The following is a 24,610-nucleotide window of genomic DNA, read 5'->3' on the forward strand; positions in this document are numbered from 1 at the left end:
TACTGTCCAATCCCGTGTCAGAAACTCACGGCTCGCAATTTTGAACAGACGGCTGAAATGAGATTAGCATTGTTGCGCCTCACTAATGCTAATGCTGCTACCCACAAAGTCAAGTCGTCATACAATTGCTTGCTTAGTAATGGATACGAATTATCTGTCGCCGAATTGAAATGATCGGTTCTGTCATTCTGGGATAAACATGAGTTCACATATCATCACCCCTGGGCCGTATCGAGCTACGAAGCTGGTAAGTAAACGTTAACAAGCTTAATGCTTTTCAGGGAAACGGCGAAAAAGACTTCCACATTAGGTTTTTACAGCAAATGTATTTTATGTCGTATTTAGACAATATATGACGTCTTGAAGGTCACAGTGTTGTCAAAAGTTAAGTTAAAGTTTCGGACAGCAATAAATGAACGAAAACAAACTATTTGAACTTCTCAAATTAACTTTACGTGGCGGTTCTTCGTCGAGTCATGTAGAATTTACGATATGTAAATTTTTGTTGCAAGAAAATGAAGGGAATGAAGTTCTTCAGTTTACTCGTGCACCAATATTTTAAAAGGCCAACACTAGAAGTAATTATATGTGTCAATTGCATGTGTGTTGATGACCGAGCTGTGATTCAAATGTAAGTATTGTGATATATATATATATATATATATATATATATATATATATATATTTATATATATTATATATATATATATATACATAAACATAAACATTGGTGCTAAACTACCTGTACTAATTTTGTCTTGTCTGGCCTCAGTGGAATGAGATAACTCGTCTGTTCCGGGCTGGTATGCCCCTGAAGAAGCACCGGCAGAACTTGAGGAATTACAGTTCCTGCTTCACGGCGGTTGCTGCTGTCGATTGGCTGCACCAAATGCTTTGTAGCAACAGCAACTTTGGGCCCGATGTCACTCGACAGCAGACAGTCCAGCTACTCAAAAAGTTTCTGAAGAACCACGTGATAGAAAATGTAAAGGGTCGTTGGGGCACAGAGGATCTGGAGGACAACAACACACTTTATAGGTAATAATTATCCTAAATTACCCTGTTTTGGATTGTAAAATAGATATTGAATTTGCTGCCATGACATTATTACACTGTCCACTGCCTTTCTTATTTCAAAGATTTCCGTCCACCTCTCCTCTGAAGCCCATTCCGTGTCCAGCTGTGCCCTCAGCTTCTAAAGGCATTAAGAAAAGGCCTTCACTTCGAGACAAAGAAGGTTTCTTCAGGTTTAAAAGCATGAAGAAAAATGAACAGGAGACTGAGGTAAGCTAAACTGTTTACAAAGGTCTTCCTGTTCTCAGGGGCCTGCTATTTAAACATTGCAGAGTTTCAAACTCTAGATCTACTGTATCCGTCTCGTCCAGGAAAAGCACCAAGCAGAAGAAGAGAAAGATTCAGGAGAGCAACACGTACATCGACGAGAGTTGACTGGAGATGACGAACGGAATATCTGGAGAGACACCACACTGACTCAGTAAAAACTCACGCCTGTCAAAATACAGAATTTATGATGACAGGACCATCCGCTTGAGGAATTGCCTTTCTCTATTGTGTTTCAGTCTGCAGAAGATTCTGGGTGTTGCATCTCTTGATGAAGTCTTAGACCACCGCTCCATAAACCCTCACAACATCATCCATAATATGACTCAAGTCAACAAGCATGGCGTGGTCACCCTGCATGACAAGACCAGTAGGTTCTAGCTTTACCTGTGATTATTCACATTTGTATTTACTCGCTCTCTGTTGAGTGATTATAGTTTGCTAGGTAGTTTATTTATTTATTTGTTTTTATGAACAGTCAACCCCCTGTTCATTTTGGGGGAGAATATCCCATAACACCACTTTATGAAAACGAAAAGAAGAGGCAAAACATTTTTGCTTCAGACTGCTTGTCACTCCCAGCCTGTAAAATTGACATTTACAACAAAGAGAATCAAGCATTGTATATTTAAACACCAAAAGCTAAAGCATATAATTTTGCTTAACTCAATTAATAGTAACATATATTATGAAACTCCTTGGACCATTGGACAATTTAAAGGAAATTACCATACAGTCATGGAAATGTTTTTAGACCTCCGTGTTTTCCTTATTTCTTGTTCATTGTAATGCCAAGTACCACTAAAGGTATATATTATCAAGAACACCAGGGAAAATGGCTTGATATATAAGCTATTCCAATGCCCCAAAAAATATTTTAAAAATTCTGCTAAACATTTATTATAATTTCACATACGGAAATTGAGAAAATAAATCCGAGAAAATGCTCAAAATGTTTAATGAAAAAACACTGAAGAAAATGTGTGAATATTAGAATCCACAAGTGCCAAATCGGCAGTATGCAGGAGCTGAGTTTTAAGTTGTAATATCACCATTCATCGCTAGATGGCAGACATGGTTTAGTTGTGCCAGAGCCGTATATAGAGAGAGTTTGGCCAACTCTGTTTCAGCAGGGTAACAAGAGGGCGTCCATATGTCATGTGGCCAGCAGTTGACCAATCACAGTGTGACAGCGTGATTGGTCAACTGCTGGACACATGACATACGGACGCCATCTTGTTACACTGCGGAAATCCAGTTGGCCAAACTATATACGGCTCTGAGTTGTGTAGTCTTATACTGGGCATCTCTGATCTATGATTTTGTCTTATTTGGTTATTTTTACAGTTTTATTCTCTTGATAAACGTCACATTTTTAAAATGTTTTTATGTCAGCAAAATGGTTACACATCATATGATATGAAATAGATAATAATGTGATAACAGCCAATCCAAACTTTTGTATAGATGACCTTCCTCACTGGGTTTTGTCCGCTATGAAGAGCTTGGCCAACTGTGAGTAGCGGCAACATTTACTATGAATTACATGTCATTTATCTTGTTTTAGGATTGATTGATTTTGTAGTTTATAATTTATATATTTAATTTTTTTGGAATGCTGCTACACGCAGAAGACCTTTTATTTATTTCTACTGTTTCGCTTGACAATTTTTGATTTTGTGTCCCCTTCCAGGGCCAAAATATGACAGTGCGCAGGCATCCTACCCGGGTTTTGAACGGGACGTTTTCAAAACGGTGTCCGATTACTTCTACAGCCTTCCGCAGCCATTACTCACCTATGAATTGTATGAACTATTTATCAACGTGCTGGGTAGGTACTGTTCTTTTTGGCGCTTACTGTTGACTATTCAAAAAGAAGATTTGTGGATGTGGTTAATGTGGTTTTGGTTCTCTCTTATCTTTGTGAAAAGCTAACATTGTTATTAGCATCTGTGCTTTTCCTATGTGCTTGCCGTGTTGCCCTTTGGTTCTGTATATGTTCAGTGAAAGTTTGAACTAACTGAAGCTTCTCCCTCTCCTCTACCATCTGCTTGCACTGACTCTCTGCCTGCAACACTCGACCCTCTGTCTGCCTCTCTGTCTAGTGTACTGTGGGTATGTCGCAGCGCCCACCGCGCACCAAGGCGGCAAACGCAAGAAGCACGATCTTCCCTCAGCGCCTCCTGCGGCCAAGACGACATTTCGCTCCACCGAATGTCTCCTCCTCTCACTGCTGAGACAGGGAACATGCGACGAGACCGACTCCCCCATGAGTGAAGTGCTCGGCGGAAAAGTTCAGTCCCACCTCGCCGTGCTGAGACGAGGCCCTGCCGGTGCAGATGGTGGCCAGTTAGGAGGCAGCTACATGAGCCTCAGTACTACTGGGTCCTCCTTGAGGTGCCAAACTAGAAGCTCCTCATTGGAGACAATCCTAGATGACTCCGCCCCTCTGACCAGGCAACCGATCTTTTTATCCAATGACAGCCTGGCATCACGCTTCTCTAGCAACAGGAGGCAGGATAGCAACTGTAGGACACTTCGCAGTTACTCTGACTTTGCTTCGGCGCCAACAAAAACGTTGGTTCCATCTGTAATTGCGCCATGGACAGCCCCACAGAGGATGCACAATTTGCGAGCGAAGAGCGTGGGCAGCTGTCTGGACATCGTTGTGGAGACCAATGAAGAATCCTTCAAGGAGACCAGGCGGCAAGGCCGAGCTGCCAGCTGCCTGAACATAAATAGCTCAGACGGCCAGCATCACTCGCGCGTTGCCACACACCCTCCCTCGTCATCCTCCCCGCCTCACTCCAGCTTCTCTTCATTTCCTGCAACCAAAGCACCCTCACCTCACGCTCCCTCGGAACTTGGCGGCCCCCAACTGGCTTCCAGTACATCCAGTCTTTGGACCCTGCCGGCGCCTGCCGTTGCAGTCCGTCGCTGCCTGAGCTCGCTGGATGTGCCTAAGTTGCCTCGACCCACTTCACTGTTCAAAGCGTCTGTTTGTGTGCCTACTGCCAGAACGCAGCACCCCCAACCAAAATCCGAGCACAGTAAGACCTCTGACTCTCCCTTTCCCTGTCTGCGTGTCTGCGAATGTCTAATCAAACTAACAGCATCTAACATCTAATAATAGCTAGTCTTCCAAGTCCATCTCAGGAATGCAACTTTTGCTCATCTTGTGGTCGAGACGTTTAAGTTGCAGATTGCTTTACGACTGTTGTACATTGCTTTTAGGGAACAGTTGCCAGGAACCGGAGAATGCAGCTAATTAGCAACTCAAACTTCTACTGCATAATGCTAAAAATTTTTTTTAGTGTGTTACACAAATAAATAAATTTAGATGCTAAGTAAGAAGAACGTCTGATCTTCAACATCTACTTAGTTAATAGCATCCTACTCAACTCATCATTGACTGTAGTTGTAGCCTGTCATCCATCAAACCACCTGTTTACGTTTTATATCCATCGATGTGGCTTTGTGTTTAACTGATGATTCTGGCTGCAAAAGATAAAACGCAAAGGCTGCAATTTTGCATGTTTTTCCTTTCGTCGTGCTACTTTCCTTTTTCAAGGCAATCAAATGACTCTGATTTTGTTTATCTCGGTGCACGTATGCGCTTAGGGCTTCTCCAGCCTCAGAGTGAGCGTATGGCCATTGAGGCTCTGCAGTTATGCACCCTCCTCCTCCCCCCTGCCTCACGCAGGAAGTTGCAGCTACTCATGAGGATGATGTCTCGCATCAGCCAGAATGTGGATATGCCTCGCCTTCACCCCGCCATTGGAACCCGGACACTGGTGAGCGAGACAACTGACACCCTCTTATATTTTGCTTTTATTTATTTATTTATTTTGGGCTTGCAAAAAAATTGACAAAGCCATCGCTGGTGAATTCGAAACACTTGTAATTTGGGGCTCTCAAAGTACATGTGCAACTTTTTCAGTATTGCAGCATCTTTTTGAATACTACTCCAATTTTGAATAAGGCATAAGACATAACATTTGGAAAAAGTGAAGTGAAGTGCATGCTTACCATAATATCACCTTTTTAAAACTGACCTAAGTCATTTTGACCAAAAATTTTTTTTTTGCATCATGATTAGAGATAGACCGATATGGTTTTTTTTTAGGGCCCATACCGATTATTATTAGCCAAGGACGCCGATAACGGATATGTATAGTTGATATTTAGTTTCACCAACAGGGAAATTGTTGGCATCAAAATTTGAACAAATACAAACTCCGACTCTTAATTACATTTGTTAAATTTTAAAGCATATGTTTATTGAACAACTTTTAGGATTCATAAAATATTGGAGTTTAAAAAACAAAATAAATCTTAGTCATTCACATCTTCGTTTTAAAAATCTAACACAAATTTCAGTTATCCCAGGGGCAGTAGCATGTGTTCAAAAGTGAAATAAAATATTAACAACAAGTAAATAGCTCACTATAGTTTTCTACAGTAAATAAAGATTTCCAAAGTGTCTAAATATCTGAAGTATAAATTTTTTTACTTACCGGTATCTTAGTTTTTGTTTCAAACAATTATTGATCTGATATTGATCTATTATCGGCCGTATGATTCTTCAAAACGGCAGATGCCGATATTTCTAAAATGCTGAATATCGGCGCCGATAATTGATCTATCCCTAATCATGGCCGCCTCTACTAAAAATCTGATGCATCCTTAGTTAAATATCATCCAGTCCTAACTTCTAATTCTGAAATGAAATTATTAATAAATATAATATAATCAGTATTTCAGTTTCCTTTGTGGGGAGAAAAAAATGACTTAGGCCATTATTTTAGGAAGGTGATGATATGCACCATAGAGCTAGAACTGTGTTAAAAATCCTGGGCATATTTGTCATCCGTGTTTGTCATTGCTTTTTCAGATGGTCCACACGTTTTCAGGCTGCATTCTCAGCAGCGCTGAAGACTGTGATTTGGATGAGCTCTTAGCCACCAGATTGGTTTCTTTTTTCATGGATCATCAGCAAAGCATTCTGTCGGTCCCCGAGTATCTGCTCGGTGCCATTAACGATCATGTCCAGTACTTGCGCTCAGCACAGGTACAGTCATTCAAAAAGCATCATAGCACTTTGGTTTTGTGTTCTATTAATTGCTTTAAAGAATTGCCTTTATGATAACAAAATACTGATGACGGGAACATTTAGTTTTCCTTCTGTTGTTGAATTTTATTCATCCAGTGGTGCAATGCTGCTTGTGGAAAGGGATGAAGCCACACACTTCTCTTCCCCACAGGTACCAATGGAGGACATCGCTAACGTTCCCGATGGCGACCGAGTGTGCGCGCCGCTGCCAATGTATACCTTCTGCCGTCAGATTAGCGTTGCCAAATTTGAGCATCAGAAGATGTCCTGTTCCCAGAAGGCCATGGAGGACTTACTGGAGATGTTGGTGACGGACCAAAACATGACGGAGAAGGACAGGCGCAAAAGGTTGAAGCAGGTAAAAAAATAATAATAATTAAATTAAAGTTTGTTGTCCCTTCATATAAATGTTGGTTTCTAATAACTGCTGTAATGCTGCAAAACATCTTTGGTCTTGATTAACTGTTTTTATCTAGTCATTTGTTTGTACAGTATATGAAAAGTGTAAATGGGTCATCCTAGAATTTGATGACAATTTAGGCACCAACAGTTTTTTTTTTTTTTTCTTGTTATATTTTAGTGTTCAAGAACTATTAACTAAGGTTGAGAAATCACTTTTAATATAGCTAGAGTTGCAATAATACATTTGTATCATTTATACGATAAGTGATGTTTCTTTATTTTGTATGGAATGATTCAGAAATTAGAGTGTATACAGGTAAATTATATTATTTAGGGTTCTGTTTTTGTTTTGGTTGAAGTACAAAAAAAATCATATATAAAATACCGTAATTATGTTTGGCCACAAGGCATTGGTTCAACAGCAAATATAATCATGGCCTGATATACATTTACCTTAAGCACAGCCCTATATCTATTTTCCATCAGCAGTATGTTTGAATGTGGTGTTGTTCAGTTTCAGAAGCAGTACCCGGACATCTACAGTCAACGGTTCCCCTCCACGGAAAAAGCCAATAAGACTGACAACAAGCCAAAGATTAAAGCGCCACTGCTCATCAGGAAAACCAAAACTTTCAGTATCAGAAGCTAAACTGGTTGGATTGTTCGCTGCACTATGAACTGCACTCACACTGGTAAACACAAAACAGTATGTTACTATGGGAACTATTAATTCTCTTCTTTTTTTTCTTCTTTTTTTTTCGTTGGGGGGGGGGGGGGCGTCCATTTGTGATACCGCTGGGAGTTATGAAGGCAAGTGTTTTATTTGTTTGTTTTTTTACACAGCTTTACAATTTAAGCACGTGTGTACATTTGGGAGTTCGATTCTAGATTTCTTAATTTAAATTAACGATGCTAATACTAGATGTATTTTTGTTTTGTTTTTAAAGTGTTTTTATTTGCTAAACTTGTGTAATAAGACTGACCCATTAAAAATATTCAGTTGTGTGTTTAGGATTTAGGTATGTTTGTTTTTCCATTACAGAACTGAGAAAGGATTTAAGCTTTATATTTTTGCAATATGCTCGTATATGTATCGTTATAGCTTCTTGGGTAGTTGAAATGTATGTTGTTGTTGTTTTTAAATAGGCATGAAAGCTGTAGTTTAAACTGTTAAAAAGGATAAACAAATTAAGTACTCTTTATGGTTTCATGAGACGCCTACTTTATTTTTTTTACTGTAACGTTATTGCCTAAAGTGTAACCTTAAATTCAAAACTCAAGTTCAAAACTCATTATATGTGATATTTATTGGTCCTACCCTACGTGAAGTATTGTTTGAACTTAGTAGATGTCCTGTATGCACTGTTTATAAAGCCCTACTCACTCTCCAACTATGCAAATTCCAGGGAAATAAACACATTCAGCTGTTTCTTGAGTGGTCTTTCACTTTTTTTTGTGGTAGTTCTTGTATTATGGAAGCCTATAGTTGCTCAGCATTTTTTCTGCAATACTGCACTAACTAAGAAAGAAAGTCCAATTTTGACTCATGCTAAACTTGCTGTCGTCCATTTTGGGTAATATGTTCCCTGAAGTTTGACTTGATCCTTTCCTCTTTTGCAGCAGATGATGTATTCTTTCTCTCCGTGGTTGCTGCCTCTTTACCCACCACAACCAACCAGTTGCATACTTCTTCCTACTTTTGGCTTTCTCCAAGTTGTCTGGAACTAATTACAACACATTCTTTCACATGCACAACCACAATCAAACAGCTGAAATCTGGGCCCACATCCTGCTAAGAAGTACGTGTGTGTTTTTTTTTCCTCCCCCAGGTAAACAAAGAGCTTGTTTTGGAGGCTTGGAGAACATTCGGCTTGAAGCCATGAGCCAGCCGGCTGAAAGACAAAGCTGGCTTGTTCAGCTCGGCTTCACGCCGCATGGAGAAAAGGTAGAAGCGGAGGAAAAGCAAATGGGCTGAAGAAGAATGGGGAGAGATGCATAGGAGGGGGAGTGGGGCTGAGGAAAGGAGTAGGAGGAGAATTCTCTCCCTCATAACAGGAAATCAGTGTGTGGTTTAAATGCAGCCTGGATTGCTTGTGCAAGTGAAAATAAATTTCCAAGAGCGTACAGCAGTATGGTCAGCCCGTGAGTAAAGCGTTTCCATTCTGTAATGCTTTTTTTTAGGAGTGCACGAATATGAGCTAATACGAATGAAATATACTTTGAGTCAAATAAACATCTTGCATTTTTCCCTTGAGTGGAATGGGTTAGATGAGCCAAGTTGGTTATTTCAGGAATGCAAAGGTGTTTTTTTTTCCCGACTTCTTAGTATGTCGGTAAAAGTCACCCAAATCCAGAAACATGGTATAATCTAATGGATCACTTGTAGAGCATTTTTGACTTTTCCAAATAAATACTCTATGGTAGTATGGACAAATATGTGCTGCATAAAGAGTTGTGCAGCAAATGGGCGTGTTGTCATACTGAGCGAATTAACTTAATGTTATACAAAACTGGCAATCAAACCTTCTTTCTATCTTTAATCTGAGCAAAATGACCTTGTTACAACCGCAGGATGATGGTAGCTGTTTTGCAATCTCCCCGACAATAATAATGACCTGACCCGCAAAAGGATTTCATTAATTAATCTAAATTTCAATATAGACTAAAATTGTCTAATGCAAGTTATTTCTAGCCCTAGGATTGACTGGCAGTCAGTCAAAAGTTAGGTTCCAGTTCCCAGTGATCCCAATGAGGACAAGCATTCCACAAAATGCACTTAAATGTTTCCAAATAAATCTATACATTCTCAGGTTCTCCACATTGAAAAGGAGAATTCATAATTCTGGTTTGAAATACATCTTTTGTAAGTCCTGGAACCTTTCTGATGCATCTCATGGTATATCAGTGTATGAATTAATGATGCAAATTGTTGTCATTGCGGATTGCAATTCACGAACTAAAATTCTTGTCCAGTGTGGAGCATCCCGCTGCCGGCTACAGGAAACTTTTTGAGACAGTAGAGGAGCTGAATGAACCAATTCCAGCCAAAGTCACTGGTAGGAGAGAACATTCCTTCAACGTGTATTGCTGTCTCGGCAATTTTGTCTTTTACAGGCGAAGCTGAAAATGACATCACAGGGCTCACCGAGGTTTGGTGATGTCATTGTCAATCGCCAGCACGTGTCAGTACAAGGCAAAATGGCCGCCCCCTGAGATGGATCAAAATTGTTGGATGTTTCTGCTGGATACATGTTCCGCAAATGCAATATTAATCAGCATATCATGTTTGCACTGACTGACTGAACAAAACTCATCTCATCCTGTCTGTGAAGGCTTTTTGCCAGCATGGCTGGGCGGCAGTCTTCTCAGGATGGGACCAGGTCTTTTCGAGGTCGGGGACCAACCTTTCCACCATCTCTTTGACGGACAGGCTCTCATGCACAAGTTTGACCTGAAGAACGGTCATGTGACCTACTACAGGAAGTAAGAATTAAACAGTTCCAAACCACGGAAGTTTGATCTTGTCCTGAAAATGACAATGTCTCACTGCCACATCACTAATGTCTCTCTTCTTGCTTAGGTTTTTAAAAACAGACGCCTACGTCCGTGCGATGACTGAGAACAGAGTGGTCCTCACCGAGTTTGGCACGGCAATGTACCCTGACCCCTGCAAAAATATCTTCTCCAGGTGAACGCGACTGTTGTTGCTGAATTAAACATTTTGCAGCTCAATTGTGTTTAATTAAACTAGAGGGGTCAAAATTAGTGCGTTAAAAGTTCCTTTAACGCCATTCTTTTTTCTTTTAACGCGCGATTAATTAATAATTAGTAATTAAATTAATTACCACAATAATATCACACATAACTTTAAAAAAACATATATTTCTCATTAACTATATGGCCTTTATTAATTTGATATTCATTTGTGTCAACTAGGGGTGGCGCCTTAAAGTTTCTTTAATGCCACTCATTTTTTTAAAGCGCAATTAATGACCGCCCCTTACTTGGAAAGCCTGTACTGGGGGAATTCCAGTCGCAACGCAGCAGACACGCCCACATCAAAATTCAGCAGTAATAATAATGCATATATTTGTGGAGACTGGTCAAGCTGTATTTTACAAAATGTGCAGAATTTCACAATTTACTTCATGTTAAAGTTTAGATAGCTCTTAATTTGAAAAGAAAAATGCACTAAGCTGTCACCAGCGTCTTACAAATGCAATTATGCCATCTAGTGACAGAAAAATTACCAACACAAATCAATATCACACTCGGTTGTTTTTTTTACAGTACATTGCATCTTTTTAATTTTAACTCAATTTTATGAATTATTATGAAATAACTATCAATGGCTAAAAGATACAGCCATATTTCTATTAGTGTAACAACAAGACTGAAAACCTAGGGGAACAAATATGTTATTGTACATTTAGAACATATATAAAATTTGCAACTCATCTTGAGTTAACTATTGAAGTCATGCGATTAATTGCGATTAGAAATTAAAATAACAGCCACTTTATGACCACTTTCACACACAAAAAAAGATATTTAGTACAAGAGTGGCAAATATTAAGCTTACTAAAAAAAAAGAAAGTTATCAAAGACAGTTACTAATGAATAAGCCAAGGCAACTTTTCCATTTTAAAATCATATTTCATACACAAGCATAACCTAAAAGCAATTACATCTGTATATCTGTGTAGATTTTTCTCCTACTTCCGAGGCATTGAGGTGACTGATAACTGCCTCGTCAACATCTATCCAGTTGGGGAAGACTTCTACGCCACCACAGAGACCAATTACATCACCAAGGTTGATCCCGAGTCACTGGACACTTTAGAGAAGGTGCGAAAGTCGACACCATTAATAAATGTTTGTACTTTTAAATACACTTGAGCGCTAATCATGTACAATGTGACATCTTCACATGACGTTACATTATTGGTGTCCCCGCAATATATTCAACTTTAACCTAATGGAGTCAAACCTTTGATGGTTTTCTAACATTCTGATTGATTTATTATATGCTAATATAGTATCGTACATAGCTAATGTATGTTAGTGTGCTATTTTTGTCAATGTGCTGAAATTAGGTGGACCTGTGTAAGTACCTGTCAGTCAATGGCGTAACAGCTCACCCCCACATTGAGGCAGATGGTACAGTCTACAACATTGGCAACTGCTTTGGCAAGAACATGAGTCTCGCTTATAACATTGTCAGAATCCCACCTGCTCAGAAAGGTGAGTTTGCTCACGTTGTGCTGCACTATGGGCCAAAAATGGACCGATCCTCTACTTGGGTCTATTTGGCTCAATTTTGGGTCTATTTGGCTCAATTTTGAGTCAAGAAATTGGTCTTTTAGTGTAAAACCACTCATAAATATTGGTCAGATCCTTTACTTTGGTTTAAAAAAAAAAAGTTGTCATTTTGTATAAAACAACCCAAAAAGTGGATCGGTCCATTTTTGATCTATAATTGTGTTACTTTTGACCCAACTCTTTTTAGAGTACATCCAGTATACACACCAGTGAAAAATAATATGTTGTCCTTTACTTTTGCCACCCTGTGTTTCTAGACAAGTCTGACCCCTTAAAGAAATCCCAGGTCATCGTTCAACTCCCAAGCAGTGAGAGGTTGAAACCCTCCTACATCCACAGGTACTGAGGATGGAAGATGTTTCTCGAGATACTATGGCATTTAGTTAAGACCTCACAATTGGATGCCCCTAAAATGTCTGCCTCCGCCCCCTGTTTTGCCCTCTGCTTGCGTGGCCTGTCTGCAGTTTTGGTTTGACCGACAACTATTTCGTGTTTGTGGAGCAGCCCGTGAAAATCAACCTGCTCAAGTTTCTGTCGGCTTGGAGTGTCAGAGGAGCCACATACATGGACTGCTTTGAATCCAATGAGAGCATGGGGGTAGGTGGCCTTGAATAGGCCCGCCCCTCGTCGGGATAGGTTTCTGTTCCCCGAAAACAGGATTTGTGGTGTAGAAAATGGATGTTTGAGCAAATACATTTAACAATTGCTTTCATAGAAAAGAGTTTAGTCTTCAATTTGTGCTGACGACAGTAAAAATCATCCGTGAGTGAGTGTTGAATTTATTGTCCCATCAGCGTTCACGCATGTTTTTTTTTTCTGTAGACATGGTTTCACTTGGCCACTAAGGAGCCAGCAGCACATCTGAGCAGCCACAAGTTCCGAACATCGGCTTTCAACATCTTCCATCATATTAACGCTTATGAAGACCAGGGATTTATTGTTGTTGACCTGTGCGTGTGGAAAGGGTAAGTGTGGTCATCAAGTGTGTGTTGGTAACGATGACCTACTCTGCTTTCAATCAGTTTGTCTCCGTATGCAGTCATGACTTTGTGTACAACTACCTGTATCTGGCCAACCTGCGGGAGGAGTGGGAGGAGGTTAAGAAAGCAGCCATGAGAGCGCCTCAGCCTGAGGTCAGAAGATACGTTCTGCCGCTGGATTTACACAGCGTGAGTAACAGGGTTATTATAGTTTTGGAATTTTCATTTGAGTTCGTTTTGAGTATTGTTTTTTTTAAATGTAGTTAGTTTTAGTAAGTTTTCAGGGCAGTTCTGTTAGTTTTTATTGGTTTTAGTTATTTAAAAATGCTTAGTTTTAGTTAGTTTCAATATTTGTTTTCTTTTTTTTTTTTAATGTTTATTACTGAAAGATAGTAATGCATTTCTTATTTAGCGTTGCATTTCGGCTGAGTTGAAAGTCAAGAACGCAAAATTGTCGCCTAGGAGCGACGTCATCTGAAGGTGCGTTTCTATTGGCTGTCTTCTGTGTGACCCACTTTCAAATGTCCTTATTCCGGTTGATATTACATTTACAATCAACCCCAACAACTCAAGTATTCAATTAATTGCCAAAAGACTAAAATAAAGGACATTTTCGCTATAATCATATATATAATTATATATTTGTAAATGTAAAATGTAGTTTCAGTTAGTTTTTAGTTTTTTTTAAAAAAGCAATTACGTTTTGATTTGATTTTGTTCATGAAAATGTTTTTGGAATTTTAGTTTTAGTCATTTCATTAGTTTCCATTGACTAAAATAACCTTGGTGAGCACGCGCACATAACATACGCGAGGATACATGAACAATAACAATGATTAAGAAAATCCCAAATATGATCTCAGCCCATTTGAATTGAACTTCATTGTGGCAATTGTGAGTCGGGCAAATGAAAGAGCAAACCCAAAAATGAATCCTCTCATTTAATTCTAACAAAAAAATGTAATAAAACACGTATCTCAAGGCACCACAGTTTTTTACTTCATGCGCCTTTCCTACTCAATTCTTGTAATGACACTATATTTTATCAAACGTGTCGGTGCACTTTTGTAAACCAGTTGATCTTTTAGGAGGAGCAAGGGAAGAACCTGGTTTCTCTGCCATACACCACAGCAACTGCTGCTCTTCATAGTGATGGAACCGTCTGGTTGGAACCGGAAGTCCTCTTTTCTAAACCGAGACAAGGTGCCACCTTTCTGTTTTGACGTACACTATCTTTCCTGACTAAAGTGCTACAGTATTTAAAAAAAAAAAAAAAAAAGTCTTCAAACATAACTGGCATGACTGGATATGGATGGACATGACTTATTTATTTAAACACATTTCTGATATTTCTTCAGTGATGCTCATACGTTTACTGTGAAGCATGACAGAGGGCCAGCATAGAAAATGGGACTTCATTTATAGTTCTCTTTGTCTCCCAGCCTTTGAGTTTCCGCAGATTAACTACTCTCAGTGTCGTGGCAAGAAGTATTCCTTCACTTATGGCCTTGGACTCAACCATTTCATCCCTGACAAGGTGGGAACACTCGCTTTGCCCAATAAAGACGCTTCAATTGATACAAGGGCCCCATCACTCACACAATAATTGTTTGGGACAATGATTCATTTGACAATCGAGTGCAGATTGTCAAGTTGAACGTGCAGACCAAAGAGACGTGGGTTTGGGAGGAGGATGAGTGTTATCCATCAGAACCGCTATTCGTACCAACACCAGGAGCTACACAGGAGGATGATGGTATGAATATAGTCAAAAAGGTTTTTTCTTGGGGGGGGGTTGCGTCCTAAAAAAATTAAATAGTGGCATCTAAGCTGCCGCAAAATAAATAAATAAATGTGGCTATTCTTTTTTTCTTTTCTTTTTTATCACACTTGCATTAGTGTTAATTTTGAAATGAAAATTATATATATATATATATATCCTGCTTAGAAACATAATTGGACAATTAACTACAATAAGTACAAGGACTTCAATGAGAATAATAATAATAAAAAAATACTACGACTGCAAGAACTGAGGTAAAAATGGATGCATGCTACTAGTGCCATTGTGTGTGTGTGTGTCCTGCAGGCGTGCTGCTGAGTATTGTTGTGAAGCCAGGAGCAGAGAGGCCAGGCTTACTGTTGGTGCTGGATGCCGCCAAGATGACCGAGATGGCCCGGGCAGAAGTTGACAGCATCTTCCCGGTGACTTTTCATGGCTTCTACAAGCCATGAGCCTCACATCCAGCCCAAATTTTCAAACTGGCATTGTCAAGTAGCTACAACAGTCTTTCTTCAGTAAGTACGGCAAACAGGTTGTCGCTACCGGGTGGAATCTGTTCAGATCTGAAGATAAATACTTGTAAATGCTACAGGTGAGGCATCTTCAAACCACTTTATACTGTTTGCAGCTTTATAGTTAGAAAACAGCTTCACAATATTAAAAAAATATTGTTTTTAAAAAGTATTTTTGTGGTGTATTTGATGATTTACTTTTTTGTGTGTAATCCAATAGTTTAAATATATATGTTTCTTCATCAAGTTATAACTACAAAACAGCACTTCATTTATGTGTTGCAGTGCATTTTAATCTATGAAAATAACAGTCACCAATGGTGCAGTGGATCACTCATTTGGCTTTTGTACAGGCAGCGTGATTTCAGTTCCCACGGACTGAATTTAAGAAATTCCAGGTATTATTTTATATCACCGTTGAAGGCACCAAGCATCTAAAGGATAAGTCCATTTTAGCGTAGCCGTTGGAAAACCTTTCAGGTATGTCCGATAGCCAGAGACCTGCAAGCCTGTTGCACGTTATCGCACCGCTGCATACACAACAGATTGCATCGTCTGCTATAACATACAATAGGAAGAGGCACTTGCTCACTAAAAATAAATCACATTAAATAATTCATTCAAATCCAAATGAATTTTTTGCGCATCCGAACACATTGGTAAAAGTGACTGCTGGACGTTTTTAAATCCGTAGAAGTGCTGACTGCAGTTTCTGTGTTGAAAGTTGATACTGCTGCTGTTTGATGATGTCCAGACAGTCTCGAAGAACCTGCACATGCACACATATTTGTATAAATGAATCGTTGTGTACATTACAGATTAAAAAGTGTCTTTAGATGGCAAAAATTTACATAAAAATTTACCCTTCGAGTGTTTTGAGGTAGAACGACTCCATCGTCCCAAAGCCGTGCAGAGGAGAAAAAGGCTGAGCTCTCCTCCTCGAATGTCCTGTTCAGATTGTGCTCCATCTTGTTTCTGTCCTCCTCCCGCGACAGCTCCTCAATGTCAGGGTGAAGCAAGGGGCCAGCGTGACCCGCAGCCGTCACCGACACTCTGGCATTGGGCCACAGGAACAGGAAGTTAGGGTCAAAAGACCGTCCACACTGGAGCCAACCCGGAAGGAAAAAATGTTGAAAGGTAAACGAGAATTATTGTGTAGTTGGCCACAAACATGAACTATAAAGAGTATAACAAAACAAAAAGAACGATGTATTTCAACTTAAGGTGTCAGTTTGTGTAAAACAAAATCTTCTCAGTCGATCTGTATTAAAAAAAAAAAAAAAAAAAGTATAAAAGCACAATTATTGGAAAAATATATATAGCACAAGGACATGCTGTTAAATTATTTTATAGAATTGTTACATTGAAAACGTCCTGACCGCTCGCTGTCATTCATTTTGTGTTCATTTTATTTTTATCAGGGGCAGATATAACAAGTTTTTTACTTCTTTCTGTCCCCTTTCATTTCTTTTCTTTTAAAGAGTGGAATCAATTTGAATTGAATTGAACACATGAAAAAAAAAAAATGAAAACGATGCTAATGCTAAATCAGGCGTCACCTACTTTTTTGAAGCTTCTTGGCTACTGATTAGTGAGAAGGGCTACCATTTTGATACGTTATTATTATTATGGCACTCAGTTTTTTTATTATTTGGCTTTGGGTTTTTTTCTTCTTCAAAATAATTATGGTATGGTTGTTTTTTGTATTAGGGAATTTTCTTCTGTTTTTCTAAAAAATTAATAAAATAAATAATAATAATAAAATCCCAAAAACAAAAAATCTGTAAAACAAAGCCCCAAAAAATTAGCCAGAAAAATAGTTTTTTTCAACTGAATGCACCACGCATACATCAATAATACAACATTAATAGAAAATCACAATGTACTGGTGAGCTATTTTTGGAACAAGCTCACAGACTACTCATGTGGTCCTTGAGGGCTACCCACGTTGGTGACCCCTGTTAAATGATACAACAATACCACAGGCAGGCATCTTACCATTGCATAGCTGTCGGCACCGTGGCAACCACCTATCACCACGGTGATTTTAGGTACAGAGGCACAGGCCACCGCTGACATCATTGAACCCTGAGCCTTTAGACGGTTGCTGTTCATCTCTGCCTAAAACAAAAAGAAGAGAAACACATTATCTGCAGCAATAGTGCCGTTGTGATCAGTTTTTTTTTCAAGATTTGACCAGAGCACGACACAGCTACAGTCTAGGACAGGTCTAAGGTCAAAGGACTTGGTGCTTAACTCTTTCACTGCCATTGACGGCTATAGACGTCATAAATTCATTTGAACTATTTCTATTAGTTTAACATTTTTTTCCACTTTTGTTAACAAGAGTATGAAAACCTAGACATTTTTTGGGGGTACATTTTGAACAAATGTAACATTTGTGATTAATCATGAGTTAACTAGTAAAGTCATGCGATTAATTACGATTACAATTTTTAATCACCTGACACCCCTAATTTTTAATAATCTTTTCTTTGAAAAAAAAAAAAATAATTAAAAAAAAAAAATCTCACATTTTTGATAAAAAAAAATTTGGGGAAAGATTATTAAAAATTAGGGGCGTCAGGCGTTTACCATTTTTTATCGTAATTAATTGCATGACTTCACAAGTTAACTCATGATTAATCACAAATTTTATATCTCTTCTAATATAATAAAACATAATCTAGGTTTTCATACTCTTGTTAACAAAAGTGGGAAAAATGTTAAACTAAACGAAATAGTTTAAATGAATTTTTGATGTCTATGGCAGTTAATAAGTTAATATGTTATAATCAGGCCAGGGTCTTGGCCATTGAAGAATATTCAGTTTCCGTTAGGGATGTGTGTGTACGTACCATTGCCACAGAGCGAGTGCAAGCGGCGGATGGTGCGGTGTTCTGCAGGAAGAGGAGCGGGATGTCTCTTTGGTCGCACAGTTGGACAAAGTGACTGCCTTTCAAGGCAGCCTGATATGACAGCTCTCCATTGTTGGCAACTATTCCGACCAGGTGACTGAGTGCAGAAACAAAAAAAACATAAGAAACCAATCAAACACATGCAGTGTTCTGCAGAAATTAGTTCCTTCCTGTGCACCCAAGGCTATACCAAATCCTTCTCATGGAAAAGTATTTTGATTAAAAAAAATAAGAATGATAATCTGATTTTCTTATTATTGTAATCCCTTCAAACTAACTAAATTGAGCGAAAAAAGAAAGTGGTCGGACGAATATGTGCAGTATAACTGAACGTATGGGGTTCCGCAGGGTTCAATTTTATGGTCTCTGCTCTTTTCATTTGTATGTGCTGGGTTCCATCTTAACTCATTCGCTCCCAGCCATTTTCACTGAAACAACCATTCAGACACACTTTTGCATATCGCAGAAACACTAAGTTGTTATTTTAGTCGTGTGTTTATGCATGTGCGTTTCATTTACATACCCACATATCTTTGCAAAGCCGGTGACGAGCGTAGTTCCAAAGAGAGCTTTAAACTCTTGGAAGCGACTGCCGTCTGTCAGTCGACTTATAACCTGGACAAACAACGGCAACCATCTTAATGAATGTTTGTATTGAATGACATCATGAGGTTGCTAAGAACGTTGCGCCCGACGTACCATTTTAACATCCAGGCTGTAGTTGTAACTTTTGGGGGCGAGGCCAAGTAGCTCCTCGGAAATGTAAAGTGGCTTCTCGCCTTCTTTCCTCTTCCTCATCGTCTCTTCATCCTCCTCGTCCTCTTCAGGCAGCGTGAAGTTGAGGGTGGAAATGATGTTTCGGGTGCACGCAAAGGCCTCCTGCTCTTCCCAGGCAAAATGATCCACACAGCCACTCACCCTGGAATCACATCATTCACTAGGGATGTAACAATATCCAAACATCACTATACGATAATCATCACAATATTGTGGGGAGAGGTTGGCGAAGAAAAAAAAAAGGTCACAATATTGTAAAAAAAAAAAGAGCTCATACAAAAAAAGCACAATATTGTGTTTTTGTACATTACAGCAATGCATGTAAACAACCTACATTCTCTAATAATATTTAATATTGAGGAACTCACTTGCTAATGCACGCACACATTGAGTTTCTCCACATATTGATATCTGACCATTAGTGTGGATTTTAAACATAGAAGGGCCAAAACATGCCTTGTGAAAATTAAACTGCACAACAACAAAAACGATCCACCAGAGGGTGCTAGAATTGCAGAAATGAAACTCAACCTGACTTTTTTTTGTTTTTACATTTTAGCTGCTTTTAGTATCGTGACCTGACGACGATATTTTGGCAGTTTTAATATCACGATATTGCCGTTATCGTTACATCCCTATCATTCAAATCAAGTCAAATATATCCATTTATACACTACAACTTAGGGCTGTGCAATTAATGGAAATTCAATTACAATTTCCATTATTACAGTCTGCAATTACAAAATCAGCATAATCGTAAAAAAATAAATAAAAAGATTATTAATACAAATTTTGAGTTGAGTTGTTTAAATTTATACATTTGCACCTTTTTTTAATTTTAAAATAACTACTTTAATGAATTTTGTTTCAAATTATTATATTTGTCTTCATATTTTTTACGCTTAAACATTTTCTTGTTTTGTACCAAAAAATAAATGGTCGTCCTATTCGTAATCTCAATTATTACCAAAATAATTCATATTCTCTTCATAATCGAGTAGCCCTACTACAACTTGTTTTGAGTGTAAAATGAACACTGACCAGTGTTGACTAGTGTTAAATTTGAGCTACCATCAGTTGTTTTTGCTCCATCACAGTATAAAAAATTTAACACTTTCAAAAGTATTGATTCAACTATAGTGTGGACCAATACAGACGACACTTTTCAGGTGTTAAATTGAACGATTTAGGTGTTGAATTAACACTGCCGTTTCTGCTCTCACATTTGTGATGCAAACCGTAACCATGTGATCCACGAGTTGGTGAGGCTTTGCGAACATACTCTGCATGAAGTCTGGCTCCTCCAAGTTTCTCTGGTGTGACTTCCTCTCCTGTGGCAGCCTTGACCAGCGGCGGGCCCCCCAGGAACATGGTCCCGATCCGGTGCACCATCACCGTCTCCTCTGCCATGGTGGGAATGTAAGCTCCGCCCGCTGTGCACGAACCGCACACCACCGACACCTTCATCAGGCGGGGACTTGACGATTAGTTGACATCACTTTGCATATCTTTTAATATTTTTGATGAATGGGTCGGTTCTAAAAACAAGGACAGACTGACGTGTGTTAACGAGTGGTAAAATGGCTTATTAGCAAGTACAAATTTGCACAACAGAGTAGATTCTTGCTTGCTGATTTGAACAATTGGGCCTCTTAAGGCATATTAGGGCTGCTCGATTATGGGAAAAATAATCATTGAAATCACGATTATTTTTGGGTACAAAACAATAAAATGTTTAAGCATTTAAAAATATTAAGACCAATTTAAAAAACATAAGTTATTTTTTGGGTAAAAAAACTAAAATATATATATTTACAAATATATTAAAAATATTCAGGCAAGTTTAAAAAAACTGAAACGCTATAATTATGTAAGTTCCCTTTGGACCAAACAGAATTTATAATAATATATATTTATTTGTTTATGTTGGCAAAAACTTGAAGTTGGAGTGCAGCTTGTGCACTGTGCAGTAGGATGATCATTTATTTTTTGGTACAAAACAAGAAAAAGTTTAAAAAAACATTAAAAATAAAAAAAAATTTATTAAGACAAATAAAATTATTTGAAACACTATTATTATGCAAGTTCCTTTTGGATGAAACACAATTTATTAAATTAGTTATTTTAAAATGTTAAAAAGGTGCAAATGTATGAATTTAAGCAACTCAAAAATTAGTATTAATAATCTTTTTTTACGATTATGCTGATTTTATAATTGTGGAGTGTAATATTTGAAATTGTAACTAATTTTTTATTAATTGCACAGCCCTAAGGCTCACTTTTGTGGCAATAAACTGATGAATACTGTAAATATTTGGTAAATTAAGCTCATCTATTTCTGAATTTAAACCATTGGAAAACCTCTGGTCAAGATATCTTAATTTTTTATTTTTTTTAAGTACAGTAATAGAGAATTTTCTAATGTATAGTGTGAGCCTTAGAAGAGTTCTCAAAACAAATGTTTACATTTTCTCTTTAAAAAAAATGCTACCAATACATTTGAATGTATGTAGATAATCATAAATAATACTAATTTGTTGAGATACTTTCATTCTGAGGTCATATAAAGTTGAGATGACCTTACCTGCGGAATCTTCATCGCAGACATGATGGCCTCATTATAAAATGTCCTCCCGCCCTGGTTCTTATCAGGAAAGATCTCCGACTGCGGATGGTGACGTAAACCGTAAGATCCAAATTTGACAAAAGGACAGCGCGTGAATAATTACCTGCAGCGGCAGAAAAGCTCCTCCAGAGTCAACCAGATAGACACAGGGCAGGCGGTTCTGAATTGCCACCTCCTGCGCTCGCAGTTGCTTCTTAACCGTGATTGGATAAGCTGTTCCACCCTTCACTGTGGCATCATTGGCAATGAACACACACCACAGGCCGTTGATCCTTCCAACACCTGCACGCATGTCAAACACACACAAAGTAGGAGCAGTAATTATAATTAATTGGAATTATTTACTATTATTACTATTTTTACTTTTAATTTTACTTTTTTTCAATTAAATAAATAGACAAGTAATTAAATAATAAAAAATATAAATATATATATATAAATATATAATAAATCATTCATAATTATTCATTTTAATTACTATTATTAATTAATACTAATTACATTGCACTTTCTAGTACCAACAAAACTCCTCTAGTTAGTGCTTTCTGACCCGTCAGGCAGCCGGCCGACGGAATATCTCCATATGGCAGGCCGAGACCCGCAAAGCGTGACAGCTCCAGGAAGTCCTCATCATCCAATAGTAGGCGCAGTCGATCCTTCACCAACAACTTCCTGTTCCTCTGAGTGTGTCTGGCAACGGCGTTGTCACCCCCTCCTTTGGTCACCTTCTCATTCAGTTCCATGTAACTGGAAATCATTTCAATTATACAACGAAATGGAACCAAATTGCCAATTGTACGCAAGTCTTTTACTTTTTGTGGCAGTTGTTGCTGTTTCGAAGGTTAGCTTCATAAACGTGCTTGTGGATGTCCCGGAGGGGCAGATCCAACACCGGGAAGGCGCTCGGCAGGGTTCGCCTCTTTCTGGCTGCAGTGCTCATATGTCGGAATAAACGCCGCTCATGCACCGCCATCCTGCACCACACAATTCATACATGCACAACAAAGTAACACCTGGAGATTAGACAACAAAAAATAAATAAAGTTTAACTGTTGAATTCGGTACTTGTACAGACAACATTATTCTTGATCTTCACCCTGATTGCTCCCCCTCAACAACCCCTCACCCCCAAAAAATGATTGTGGAATCGTCTATTATTCACACAGTTGTCTTAAATTGACTTACGATGTTATGTTTTACAGTGACAATAAATGCCTAATAGGATATACAAATATAAGATACAACTTAACATGTTCAAGACATGTAAAAAATAAATAAATAAAAAATTCATCAGTGATCCTTGAAGTTGGGCATCATTACAGCAAAACTAAAAATGTTCTATTTGAGAATGTTTGATTACAGTACAGCCCAAGAGAAATGAAAAACCCATAAAACCGAACGGCTAGTGTGCGTATTTTTTTTTTAAATAATAATAATAATACAATAAAATCATTCACATCGACATCGTTTTCAGGACGGTGCAAAATATGTAATGTAAAACACTTAAAAAATATAAATAAATAAATAAACTTAAACCGCGACGTGGTGGCGGATAATATAATAATAATTGCCAATATTTCGTGCCAGGGGATGTAAACTTTCACAGCTACATACATGCTCGTATTACTATTTACACAATGCAAACATACGTTTAACTAATTTTCGTACGTTTTGCTAGTTGACTTAAAATAAACATAAAGTTCATAATGTGAGCATAGCCGTTGTCTACAACAAGAGCAAGAACGGAATGTACTGTACTGTACCAAAGGTCATTTGTGGATACTCGTCGTGTGATCGCACGAAACGTGACAATAGGTGATGATCTGACCGTTTTTACCTTGCAATGGAGCGGTACATGTCTGTGGGTGTCAGGTGCACTGCAGCTAAAAACTCGGTTGCAAAGAGAAAAGCCAGTGCAAAAACATAATCAGCGACTTTCTTGTAGGATCTCGTTCTTCCTTTTCTGCATGTTTTTGTTTTTCCGGCCATTTGCAATTACATGGAACTACCGCCACCTAGCGGTATGGGGTAGGTACAGCGTTGTATTGAACATATAACCCGTCACATGACCAAGCTCAGAAAATAGGTGAAGGCGCATAGAACATGTGATTGTAAAGAATATTTGGGGGTTGGCTTCCACTTTTAGTTTATGTTTGTTTTAACGGTGACATTTAAGAATAACATTTGCCTTTATTGTCAGTAAAATAGGCAACCTGTTTGACTTACCATAATAATTATTATTTTTAATTTAATAAAAACAAAAAAAAAATTCTTCATAGTAAAATTAAAAAATAATTATGAAAATACAGAAAACTTTGAGGTTTCAGAATAGTGTGAAATCACAACACAAGCTTACCAAAGTAACTCAAAACTATTCCAATGCATTTCAGACTTTGGATTCTTTAAAATAAATAAATAATTGTACACCTTTAATTGTGTCTGCTGACGGAGGTGACAAATCAAGTTCTAAACTGAAATAAAATTATTATTATTATTATTATTATGATTATTATGTTAACGGTTTTATTTGCAACTCATTCCTTTTTACATGTTTAAATACCCAATAATTTTCTTTACAAATATTTATGAAAATCCTAATGCTACAATGTACATTTAAAATATGAATATTTAAAAAAAAAAAAGTCCCTTATTCCAAGAAGAAGATGGATATACTGTATGATATTAAAATAAATAAATAATCAGCGAAATTAGCTCGTTTAGGAGAGCTGTCTTGTATTAGCCACAAGAGAGCGCCACTTATTCACAAACGATTAAAGTTCACACTGTTGCTTGGGACAGCGTTATTAACAGGGGGGGGGGGGGGCATTCAGATTAA

At 38.1% G+C, this 24,610-nt stretch overlaps 3 protein-coding genes across 6 annotated transcripts; 2 read left to right on the forward strand and 1 right to left on the reverse strand.

Moving 5' to 3' along the window:
- The first annotated feature begins 40 nt into the window (after window positions 1-40).
- depdc1 (DEP domain containing 1) lies at window positions 41-8,769 on the forward strand. Of its 2 annotated transcripts, XM_086089098.1 has the most exons (13): window positions 41-247; window positions 773-1,038; window positions 1,140-1,284; window positions 1,386-1,495; window positions 1,581-1,711; window positions 2,809-2,856; window positions 3,035-3,172; window positions 3,447-4,391; window positions 4,963-5,135; window positions 6,236-6,412; window positions 6,606-6,812; window positions 7,371-7,548; window positions 8,686-8,769. In XM_086089098.1, exons 1-12 carry the CDS (start codon window positions 200-202, stop codon window positions 7,503-7,505), a joined length of 2,523 nt encoding a protein of 840 aa, XP_085945224.1. In that variant the 5' UTR covers window positions 41-199; the 3' UTR covers window positions 7,506-7,548; window positions 8,686-8,769. The 2 variants fall into 2 exon arrangements, with proteins under 2 accessions (XP_085945224.1, XP_085945223.1); XM_086089097.1 differs by lacking the exon at window positions 8,686-8,769 and having other exon boundaries at window positions 7,371-7,597.
- On the forward strand, window positions 8,611-15,668 carry LOC147166347 (retinal Mueller cells isomerohydrolase-like). Of its 2 annotated transcripts, none has more exons than XM_086089103.1 (14): window positions 8,611-8,655; window positions 9,830-9,912; window positions 10,189-10,339; window positions 10,437-10,544; window positions 11,563-11,704; window positions 11,953-12,100; window positions 12,436-12,517; window positions 12,643-12,775; window positions 13,001-13,143; window positions 13,218-13,347; window positions 14,247-14,361; window positions 14,601-14,695; window positions 14,803-14,914; window positions 15,248-15,668. In XM_086089103.1, the coding sequence occupies exons 3-14, from the start codon at window positions 10,227-10,229 to the stop codon at window positions 15,391-15,393; spliced, it is 1,467 nt and encodes a 488-aa protein (XP_085945229.1). In that variant the 5' UTR covers window positions 8,611-8,655; window positions 9,830-9,912; window positions 10,189-10,226; the 3' UTR covers window positions 15,394-15,668. The 2 variants fall into 2 exon arrangements, with proteins under 2 accessions (XP_085945229.1, XP_085945228.1); XM_086089102.1 differs by lacking the exon at window positions 8,611-8,655 and adding an exon at window positions 8,845-8,998 and having other exon boundaries at window positions 15,248-15,666.
- On the reverse strand, window positions 14,472-23,764 carry LOC147166348 (putative methylcrotonoyl-CoA carboxylase beta chain, mitochondrial). 2 transcript variants are annotated; one of them, XM_086089099.1, is made up of 12 exons: window positions 23,612-23,764; window positions 22,587-22,748; window positions 22,325-22,521; window positions 21,878-22,056; window positions 21,733-21,813; window positions 20,431-20,609; window positions 19,071-19,290; window positions 18,895-18,986; window positions 18,312-18,468; window positions 17,452-17,574; window positions 16,317-16,556; window positions 14,472-16,222 (listed from the first exon to the last, which is right to left on the reverse strand). In XM_086089099.1, exons 1-12 carry the CDS (start codon window positions 23,761-23,763, stop codon window positions 16,136-16,138), a joined length of 1,869 nt encoding a protein of 622 aa, XP_085945225.1. In that variant the 5' UTR covers window position 23,764; the 3' UTR covers window positions 14,472-16,135. The 2 variants fall into 2 exon arrangements, with proteins under 2 accessions (XP_085945225.1, XP_085945226.1); XM_086089100.1 differs by lacking the exon at window positions 14,472-16,222 and having other exon boundaries at window positions 16,321-16,506.
- Between the last annotated feature and the right edge of the window lie 846 nt (window positions 23,765-24,610).

This window comes from Leptonotus elevatus, chromosome 11, assembly GCF_054856555.1.
Source record: "Leptonotus elevatus isolate MCC_2025b chromosome 11, RoL_Lele_1.0, whole genome shotgun sequence".
Taxonomy (NCBI): Eukaryota; Metazoa; Chordata; class Actinopteri; order Syngnathiformes; family Syngnathidae; genus Leptonotus; species Leptonotus elevatus.